At 36.6% G+C, this 10,977-nt stretch overlaps 2 protein-coding genes across 6 annotated transcripts; one reads left to right on the top strand and one right to left on the bottom strand.

Moving 5' to 3' along the window:
- The first annotated feature begins 958 nt into the window (after nt 1-958).
- On the top strand, nt 959-3,439 carry LOC105791293 (alcohol dehydrogenase-like 4). Its single transcript, XM_012619307.2, has 10 exons — nt 959-1,129; nt 1,218-1,354; nt 1,430-1,479; nt 1,576-1,904; nt 1,996-2,078; nt 2,385-2,460; nt 2,564-2,625; nt 2,700-2,795; nt 2,889-3,050; nt 3,129-3,439. The coding sequence occupies exons 1-10, from the start codon at nt 1,060-1,062 to the stop codon at nt 3,237-3,239; spliced, it is 1,176 nt and encodes a 391-aa protein (XP_012474761.1). The 5' UTR covers nt 959-1,059; the 3' UTR covers nt 3,240-3,439.
- Nucleotides 3,440-3,881: 442 nt separating this feature from the next.
- On the bottom strand, nt 3,882-8,161 carry LOC105791294 (polyadenylate-binding protein-interacting protein 11). 5 transcript variants are annotated; one of them, XM_012619309.2, is made up of 11 exons: nt 8,055-8,161; nt 7,330-7,746; nt 6,847-6,954; nt 6,712-6,756; nt 6,563-6,635; nt 6,348-6,460; nt 6,170-6,229; nt 6,024-6,071; nt 5,858-5,926; nt 4,210-4,271; nt 3,882-4,082 (listed from the first exon to the last, which is right to left on the bottom strand). In XM_012619309.2, the coding sequence occupies exons 2-11, from the start codon at nt 7,741-7,743 to the stop codon at nt 4,025-4,027; spliced, it is 1,050 nt and encodes a 349-aa protein (XP_012474763.1). In that variant the 5' UTR covers nt 7,744-7,746; nt 8,055-8,161; the 3' UTR covers nt 3,882-4,024. The 5 variants fall into 5 exon arrangements, with proteins under 5 accessions (XP_012474763.1, XP_052490310.1, XP_012474764.1 ...); XM_052634350.1 differs by having other exon boundaries at nt 6,847-6,951; nt 7,957-8,115; XM_012619310.2 differs by having other exon boundaries at nt 7,957-8,114.
- Nucleotides 8,162-10,977: the final 2,816 nt, after the last annotated feature.

Genomic DNA, 10,977 nt, shown 5'->3' with positions numbered 1-10,977 from the left:
TTAAATTAAGTAAGGTGGGAGTCAATGTCATGGGCATGGGCATGGGCATGGGCATGGGCATGGGCATGGGCATGGGCCAACTTATTTTCTTCCCAAGCCAGCTGAATTTGCCTTGGTTTAGTGAATTATTTGCTGCAATTGTCTTGCTGTTATTTTTCTATTTTGTTATTAATTTTTGGATATTGAATAATTTTTATTTTATTATTAATTTTGATATTATTTTAGAGGTCTTTATTTGCTAAGTTTTAGTTATTTTAGTGTTATTTAAATATAAAAACCTTTTCTGATATATTTTTAATTTATTGAGAAATATTTATTTTAATATGTATTATATTTTTTAAACTTATTTTATATAAAACAATAATAATATAAAGTTTTATATTCCTATTTCCTATCCCCTTCCTGTCCTGTTTAAAAGTCAATGATGCACTTGATTGACTTTATTTTTTCTCTCGAAAGGAACCGTTTGGAAACAAAACCGGTAACAATAATATCATCGGGAATTGACTTGAATTGATATTAGATATTGATGGGTTTATGGTTAAATTCCGAGGATCTAAGGGGGGTTTTATTATTATTTCAATTTCCTTCTTGCTTTTGGTGTGTTTGGTTCCTGAGAATTCTTTTTCTGGGGATTTCTTATTTCTTCCAAAATATTGTTTGAAAACATAGGTGGTCTCTCTATCAATATGACCGCCTCATTTTTTTAAAAATTTTTTTAGAATATGAATATATCACATGTCAGATTAAAAAATGATAGCGTATTTGATTATAAAATTTTAATATTTGGACTGTTAGATTAAAACTGGTGCGTTGGACCATATTACCCCACAAATTAATTGCGCAATAAAAGAAACGATAATCAGGGATTAGACAATTCCACACGAATTAAACAGTCTTTTTTTTAATCATCAAGCCATGTGAGATTACTAATCTAAGCTTATAAATATTACCCAGAATGAAGCTTCAAACACCCGCCTTTTCACATCAAAACAAACTCTACACCAGGTTTCTGATACAATCTCAGCTGCTTGGTTCATTAAGAGAGAGAAGAAGAACATGGATGTTGGTTACCATTCGTATGAGACTGAGTCAACCCACACTGCAGGGAAAGTCATCACTTGCAAAGGTAAACAAAAGGCGCCTCTGGTTTTCTCTCTATTTCCTATGATCAACAATCCGGGCTTTAGATTGAGTGTGATTTTCCCTTGTTGCAGCTGCTGTAGCATGGGGTCCTGGACAGCCTCTCGTCATTGAAGATGTTCAAGTGGCACCCCCTCAAAAGATGGAGGTGAGGGTCAAGATTCTCTTCACTTCAATCTGTCACACGGATCTCAGTTCTTGGAAAGGCGAGGTAATTAAACCCATCAACCATTTGTTTTTAACTCTTTCGTCTCAACCTCTGACCCTTGTGGCTTTTGTGTTAAAGAATGAAGCACAGAGAGCATATCCTCGAATTCTAGGCCATGAAGCTGCAGGGTATGTGACCAGGAACTAATTATATTTGTTTTCCCCCAAAGAAAACTATGAAAGCGTATTGCTGATGAATGAAGGATATGCTGGTGTTTGTTCCAGGATTGTTGAGAGCGTTGGGGAAGGTGTTGAAGACATGAAAATAGGTGACCATGTCATCCCTTTCTTCCAAGGGGAGTGTGGCACCTGCATCTGTTGCAGAAGCCAAAAAACTAATCTGTGCCAAAAGTTTGGAGTGAATCCATTGAAGAGCGTGATGGTAAATGATGGGAAGACGAGGTTTTCCACCATGGATGGGAACCCCATCTTTCATTTCCTCAACACCTCCACTTTCAGCCAGTACACCGTTCTTGATTCTGCCTGTGTAGTAAAGATTGACACCAAGGCCCCCCTCGAGAAAATGAGCCTCTTAAGTTGCGGTGTCTCAACTGGTATAAACTAATCACCAAAAAAACAATATCCCTCTCTGTTGGCCTATATTCAACTCGTAGTAATGTCTCTGGCTGACTGTCAATTTGTCAGGCGTGGGAGCAGCTTGGAATGTAGCCAACCTGCAACCTGGCTCAAGCGTGGCAATCTTTGGGTTGGGTGCCGTGGGACTCGCTGTGAGTCGCTTTGCTGACCCAATAAAATTCATATTTTAGTATGAATACAGTGTTGGACGTTACTGAGAAGTGAAAAGAATCAAACCATGCAATCTAGCGTGAACCGGATAAGCCGTAAATAATTAAATAACACATAAATTTTAAATGTAGACAGCTCCGATTTCCTTGCCACTTTTGCTTTTTTCCTGAATCTAACATAAAATAGAAATGCATATTTTTCAAGTAAATCATATAGTACGTAGCGTGAATCATCCCATGTGCTAAAGATATAAAATAGTGAAGTAATGGCAAATTGGAATGGAGCAGGTAGCTGAAGGAGCACGAGTAAGAGGTGCATCGAAAATAATAGGCGTTGATATCAACCCTAGCAAATTTTTCAAAGGTATTTATTCCCCCCCATCTTTTCTAGCGACGGCAAGATTAAGTGTTTTATGAGTAAATTAATATTGGAAGGTTATATAATGTTGTGGGTGGCGGTGGAGCAGGCAAAGCAGTGGGAATTACAGAATTCATAAACCCAAAGGATCTAGACGTACCAGTGCATGAGGTTAGTATTTAGTAATCATCATTTATGCAACTGTGGAATATAATAGACTTAAAAAAACAAATGGGTGAGCGCAGAAAATCGGAGCTATTACAGTGGGAGGTGTAGACTACAGCTTCGAATGTGTAGGAAACCTTGAAGTTCTTCGAGAGGCATTTTTGTCCACCCATACCGTAACTCCCTCCTCTTATCACCCTGCCTCTGATTTCCCAGTTTCATCTATTGTTGTCCCCCTTTAATCATCAAAGTGTGGCATGCATATACAGGGATGGGGACTGACTGTACTACTGGGGATTCACCCAAGCCCAATGTTGCTGCCTCTCCATCCAATGGAGTTATTTAACGGACGCCAAATCGTAGGATCCATCTTTGGAGGCTTCAAAGGCAAAACCCAACTGCCAAAGTTGGCCGAACAATGCATGTGTGGGGTAGGTAAAAGTTAAATCATCAATTCAAGCCCTGCTTCTTTCTTACAATCAAACTGAGTTTTTGGAATATGATTCCAGACCCTGAACTTGGACGAGTTTATCACACATGAGCTTCCCTTCCACAACATAAATGAAGCTTTTCAACTGCTAATCGAGGGGAAATCGCTTAGATGCCTTCTGCACCTCTGAGCTTTTACGCAATAAAATTATATAAATAAATCATATAGGTGCCGGTTGATTCACAATCACTGGCTTGTTTGTAGTAAAATTTTCTTAAATTTACGGTGCTTCAGTTCAGCATGAGGCCCCCACAAATTTCCTGCTTGTTAGATGATGTAAAACTTCTATCGATCAATTTGGTATCCCAACTATATTATTTTTCTTCGGAAGTTCGGAGCCTCCATGAACGTACAACCTGGAATTCTCAATGACTTGATTGATATTGGCGTAAAGCAGATCAGATCATATAGTTCATGCACCCAAGAAAAAATCCAACAAGTATGAGTTTTTATCCAATGCCGCCCAAAAGATCAAATGAAACAACACAAATTTAAGACTAAATAGGAGAGGAGGAAAAAGAGTTGATAGAGTGGGCATCTCATCTCCAGTGGCATCAAGCCAAAGCTTGGCACAGTACCAGTGACACAAAAGTACTAGAGAACCACTCCATCAATTACATAGCCCAGAATGTGCAAAAAGAAGTTCAATTTGGGACAAACCCTGTCCACATTAGTGAGTAATAATGCATAATATCTTTCAAAGCCTCGAAGTTCCATCCAACTCTATGTACTGCAAGTTGCAAGAATAAACAAAAGACAACAACACCTAGGGTAAACAACCAAGCGCTGCAGAGGACAATATATATAATATAAATGGACAAGCCATCCACATGGGAAACATCTTTACATGGGTGTGTGTATGGATTTTAAATATATATAAACCAGTACTAAAATCAGTTGGAGTGCCACAATGATTCAGTGCATGGGAAGGCGAGGGGTGCGCGGCCGAACTGGGGTCTTTGATGGGCTTACCCTGATCATACACAACAACAATAATATACTCAGAACACAATGGGAATAAATGCTTAATCAATCTTTGCAGATAAATTATAGCAAAAAAAAATCATTTGGAGAACTGATGGAAAAAACAGGGATCTAACCTTATGGGCAATGACCCCAGAACCACACCACTACAGTTGAGAGCAGCAATTGCACTTTCAGCCTGCAAGTGAATAATAGAATATTACAGATTCGTTCATTCATGAAAAGTCAAGCAACCCATTCTCAAGATGGTCTAAAAGCAGCTACATATCACTTGATTTGAAAACTAGGACATCGTCTCCGATAAGCCAACATCGGTTTACTGACCAAAGAGGGCAGACAATCGAGAAATAATTCACAAAATCACTTGCCATCCCAATCCAAACCACTTCAAATAATTCCTTTTCCGGCAACAAACACAACATATTTTGATAATAAGTAATCCTTTGCTTCAAGTGCCAGGCAAAGCTACAGTAATTAGCAAGTTGCTACTATACAAATGAAACATTTTGTGATTTAACAAGCAAAACTGCAATGCTATGGAAATGCAAATACCTAGAATACTCTAGAATATAACTAAATACTAGTATTTGAGGTACCCTCTGGATTTCAATCAGCACAAACTAAACCAAAGCTCTAAATATGACCAAGCATTGCATCATCACAACTGTAGGAAGCACCAGAGCAAAGAGTATAAATGTATAATAGTTGATAAGCAAGTCCTCAGTGCAAGAGCAGAATACACTCTTCAAAAGTTTCATGCACATAAGACACAATCCGACCCATGTTAAAACAGAAAAGTTTGATTGTACTGCCACAGGTGGAAGATTTAGTAGGAGGATTGTTATGGCAAGGGGTCCATAAACAGCATTGAAATGCTTGGGAGTATATAGGACATGCAGAAATGAAGCTACACAAACATTACCCTTAATAGACAGAACATCACACATAAATCAACTTAAAAGGAACATACATCATGGGAAACAATTAATCCAGCAACTTTGCATCATTGCACTAGAGAAAAAGGAAGCACAGCATGCCATCTTTGAGCACAAGAAAGATTCAAAGAAAGGCGGGTCACTGCTATCTACGCAAAATAGGATTATACAGGCACAAATTTCCCTAGAAGACAATAATGTGTTATACACTTGGTTTCAAATGCAAATCCATTGTATCTACTAGCAACAAGCAGATTTGCATCTATTAAAAAAATAGATCAACTAGATAGCTTATCAATTTATTTTTCTGACACCTAATAAAAAAATTTGCTCCAATATTCTTCCCGTCAATATCTCAATTGAAGATACCTCAGGCTTATTTCATTTTAGGTAAAATTTTAGAAGGAAAAGGTGCTCCAAAACACAACAAGTATTCTTAGAACTTTCTTCTCCGACCTTTAACAAGGAGTCAAAGACTTTTCCCAAGATACAGGAAAAAAGGAAATTTTTGGCCATTCCCCAAGAACCAAATTATCGGTAGTCTTTAGTTTCATTTCACTATCTTGCCTTTCCCTTTTTTTTGTTTCCCCTACTTCCTATCCATAGAACCCTGAACTTTTGAACAAAATGTTAGTATAGAAAGGATCAGAAACCCCAATATTTTGAGCTAACACAAACTTCTTTCTTGCTGGCTAGCTTACATCTTTAAGATCTTAAAGTAAGGTCACACAAAGACCTGGAAAACCCTTTTCATATCCGTCAAAAACCAGAGGAAATTTGTTCAGGCATGTTCAAAGAATAGCATGAATACAGAGGAAGAAACAATTACCATTACAAACTCAACAAAAGCAATGCGAGTTGAATGGTGGTAGTCCCCCAGCAACCTCAGGTGATAAACCTACATGAGACAATATGTCCTTCTAAATGCATCCTCACTTAGGTTTTTGATGTAATAAATAAAAGAAACAAAACTTTGTAGTCATGGAATAACAAACCTCCCCACAGACTGTTTCGAAAAAGAGCTTAACATCAGCTTGAGTAACCTGCAGTGTGTAAAATCATGTAATAAATGTAAAGAGCCTTTATTGCAATCAGGATTATTATTAATAATCAACATCCCAGAATGCTAAAAGCTTCTCACCTTCTTGTCAATGTTTGTACAGTAGATAGTTCTTGCACACATCTGGCGCTCATCTTCATTCTGAAAAAGAAATAAAAAAACATTTAACAAACTGAATAGGAGAGGAGAATGGCTTATGCATCAATTACTCAAGTTATAAATGAGTTCCAGCACAATAAATTGAAGAAATGAGCCTCACCCTTGGCAAAAATGTTGGGTTAACTGGTGCAATAGCTGTTTTCGAAGGTAGCACCCTAACTGGGTAGAATCCAAGCATAGTCCCTGCATGATTCAGAGCAGCTCGCGCACCTTCTGAACAGTCAAACCACCATGCAGTAGCATGTAAATATCAAGTTTTACAGTTAAATTCACAATCCTTAAATCATACATCAAATAACCGTATCTAAACATCACCTTCGTCAGTGAACTCAACAAAGGCAAAACGAAGCACAGAATTAGGATCACCACATATGCGGCAATCAACCACCTTCATAAGAAACAAAATTCATTCAGATACATTGCTTTTGATGAAAACTGCTAAGAAGCAAAGAAAACCATATCACCTGCCCGCAACTCACAAATAAACCTGCAAGCTGCTCTTCGGTGACCTACATCCCAACAAGCAAAAGACCGCATGAATCCAAATAACAAAGAGCAGAAATTGTAGAATTAATTTCAGCATCCTAACAAGCTCAAACCTGTTGGTCAATATCAGACACATAAACAGTCCTACGGATAACCTCTTCTCTCTGGGCCATACTTGTCCTATTGTTTAATCTCCTTTTACCTTGATTGAAAATTTTCTGCTGAGAAAATACAAAAACCAATGAACAAATCCATGAGATTAGATGATTCTCTCATCTACAATTGAGATTATGTATAACAAAAATTTGATAACATTTGGAAATTGAACCTTTAAATTTCATGCCACTTAAAATGTACATGAACCGTAGCCTCAACTAAAATTAACCAAAAGAAAAAACACATGAAATTTTCTTATGCAGAACGCACTCAATAACAAAACAGAAACTTTGAAAACCTTCATCCTTAAAACCCCAAACAAACAAATTTTATTCTTTTTTTTTTATATGCTAATTTTCTTCCTTCAAGATGACTAAAATTCTTAATAAAAAAACAGTAAACACAGCAATCAATCAACAAATGGGTTTTTGATGGCATACCCGCCTACCAGCACCATTTCCATTAGCATGACCATTCCTCGAGATGTTAGTGTTGTTTTGAAGAAAAGAGTTGTTAATGAAAAACCCTCCATTAAGTCCATGGTTAGCAATTGAATGGGGCACGAACTCTTCAGCCATGGGGTTAAGCTTAGAGAACAGTTCTTCCAACTCTCTCATGTCTCTCTTGAAGCTATCCCCAACGTCATCCCCAGTACCACCATTGCTCATCTGTAAATCCCCACCGTTGGATCGATGATGGGGGGCACCGATCTTGTCGTATAACCCCTGATCGTTCTGGTGTAAGCTCGGATCAATTCTTGACCCAACATGGTTTTGCTTTGACTGATCCTGATCGTTTGATGCCACTGCTGTTGCAGCCGCATCTTGATTCGAACCATTCTCAACTACTGCCATGGCCTGATAAATATTCCCAAAAAAAAAATCTCTTTTATCGACTGATCAAGAAAAGGACCTGAAATTTATAAGCCCAAACATCAAAAAAAAAAAGATGATTTTTTTTAAATGGCGTTGTGAAATGTAGGGAATATAAAAATGATAGAATCGTTTCGGAAACTAAGCCAAGGCTACATTCATCTCCATTGATGACGAGCAAAACTAAAAACCCACCTCGAGATCACTACGGAGAAAACGAAATGGAAATAAATAACAGCAGAAAACAAAGTAGAGCAGCCAAAAAAAAAAAGGGATGATTTTCCTTTTCTTACAGTGTCTGTAACGCTGAGCTTAACTTTTTTTTTTTTTTTGAATTGTTTTCTATCTAAAAATTAGGGATTTTGGATCGTTTACTGACATGTAAAAAAATAAAAAAAAATACATGTCTATGTATGACATGATTTTGATGCATGTATGTAGGATGATACTTGGCGACATCCATCATGCGTCTGTACTAGACGTGTCGCGTAGTTATTGGCTGCTGGGCGTAACTTTTAACCATCATAACAGTGAGGCACTGTTTCAGATTTTACGAGTGAATGAAGGGTGTTTTGGTAAATCAGCCCGATTCGCTAAACTTGGTTTGAAACAAATGTAAAAGATTTAGGTAGGTTTAGGTTGTATTAACGAGCACAAATATAGCTGGGGACCCAAGTAAATAGGACTGACCAAAAATGCAGTAAAACTTTTGGCATTTAATTCTTTATGTATTTAATATTTCATAAAAAATCTTATTCTAAAAATAATAGTTCATATAATTTTTTAATATTAAATAAATTATAATCATATTTATTAATATATCCAACACGGGTTAATTGCACCTTATACATTTAAATTGACTCAAATTTAAAATTGATCTCTAAACTTTAAAGCATTCTAATTGAGTTCTTAAAATATTAGTATTGAATCAATCATGTCTTTATATCAATTTAATATCAACTTGACAGTGTGTAGAAATATGTTATAATTAAAATTTAAAAGGGTTATTTGTTTTCTTGAAATAATATCAAGGATAAAACATCATGTCTACTTTTACAAATGTCATTCCTACAAGGCTTTTTTAGGTTTTTTCCCGCAAAACATCATCTTAACATCATAATGACCCTTGAAACTTATCAAATTTATTGAGGACCTTTCACTTTAAAATTATATTTTAAAATAGTATGTTATTTTTAAAATTATAAAAATATTTGAAATGTTAGATTATTTTAAAATATGAAAACTTTAAATTTAATTGTTAAAAGAAATTATAGCATTTTTTTTAATATGAAACATACAAATTACTTTTTTTCAAGAAAAATGTTAGATTGCTCATTATTAAAAAGATAGCACCAAAACATAAATCAATCACAAAACCCATAAAGCCCAAATTAAACACCTTCCTAACCAAAAATCCCTAAAACAAAACGCCCCAAGGCCGTATCAGCCTAAAAGCCCTTATCCTAAACTTAATCCACATTTTTCCTAAAACCCTAAGACAAAGCCGCAACCATCCACCAAAACTTGTTGGTCACTTTCCCTCACTTCTCTTTTAACTTTATCATTTCCCATGCTCTGACCGACTTTTCTAGAACTCTGTTTCTTAGGGCATCCCAGCCATGGCCAAGTTCTCTTCACCGATCCGATTCCGTTTATCGATCTGCCCATACTAAAATGCCTTTACTGAGTTCTTATTGTTTCCATTCCATTTTCCCAAGCCGTTCTTCTTCAGCATCTACCTCTCTGACCCACTCACTTTGTTGTTCCTGGACTTTGCTTTAGATGTACTGTCTCTTTCGATCCCCGCATATTGTTCTTCCTTTTCACTGAAGTCCCTTACCTATTCCCAGCAATCCTCGACAATCCTCTACCATAACGGCTAACACTGCCCCAGAAAGTCTGTTATTTAGATAAGTATCGTCTCCTACCCTTAGTCCCTCTTTTGCAAAGGTATGTGCCACATTATTCCCTGTTCTTGAAGCATATTTGAATTTGAAATTAATAAAGTTTCTCTTTAGGCGCTTAACATTAAGAATATAGGCTCTGATTTCTGATCTATCGTCTAAGGGTGAGTTTGGATGGCCAGTGCGTTTACCTACGGTTAGTGTAAAAACAACGATGGCGTTGAGATTAGATACTGTAGCAACACTATAGCGTGAGACAAAAAGTAAGCTAAACGCACCGCACCGCACCCAATCGCCCATCCAAACCCACATTAAGTCTTCTTGCAATTTTCTTAATACTGATAAGGTATCACCTTCGATGTCGACTCTTAAATAACTGGATTTGGCTCCAAATTGGATTGCTTGTACACAAGCCAGGGCTTCTGCTGCAAATGCATTTGGTATGTATTTGTTTAGGTATATTTTAGCTTTTAAAACCTGACCTTCTTCATCCCAAATCACTATTCTTGTACACAATTTCTTGTTTTGTTGTTGATATGCAGCATCAAATTTTATCTTGACATGTATGGGCTTCGGTGGTCTCCACCGTTCAATCCTTATTTTCTGAACAAGTAGCTTATTCTTGATTCCTTTTAATTCTAGTAAATAATTTTCAATAAAGCACTTTATCTCCTCTCCAGTTTGTTGTTTTCTCTCATAAAATAATTTATTACTTGTTGTCTGTAATGCCCATATAGTACATGCAATTGTTTTGCATTTCTGGCTCAGGTAGTTATTAAAAAGAAATTGCATCCATTCATTGTACTGTGTATAATTTTGCTCTTGTGGCCACTCAATCTGCAATTTTGACCAAACTTTTGATGCTATAGGGCAATCCCTAAAGACATGCTCCACACTCTCCGTCTGGCCTTGACATTTTGGACAATTTGTCGAGCTTACTAACCTCTGTTGATATAGGTTGAATAGATTCAGTAAATAGTTGTTTATGGACTTCCATACCATAATTTTGATTTTAGAGGGTAGATTTAGTAGCCATAATTTTTTGTACATTGGTTTGTAATTATTTTGGCCAATTTGCAAATTTGTGTTGTCGTTTTGTATAAGATTTTGTAACCACTCCTCACCGAATAGTCTCTTGATGCTTCTCTACGCCATACCAACCTGTCTTCATGTTGATCAACTGGGAGGGGTATACATGATATTCTTTCCGCATCTTCCTCACAAAGGTACTTTTGACTAAATCCTCATTTTAGGGATTTGACAGTTGATCTATTAAGTCAGAAACTCGTTTGATATTCTGGTTTATCTCTAA

Source organism: Gossypium raimondii, chromosome 8, assembly GCF_025698545.1.
Source record: "Gossypium raimondii isolate GPD5lz chromosome 8, ASM2569854v1, whole genome shotgun sequence".
Taxonomy (NCBI): domain Eukaryota; kingdom Viridiplantae; phylum Streptophyta; class Magnoliopsida; order Malvales; family Malvaceae; genus Gossypium; species Gossypium raimondii.
The sequence above is the reverse complement of the archived record's forward strand: the minus strand, read 5'-3'. Positions and strand labels throughout refer to the sequence as shown.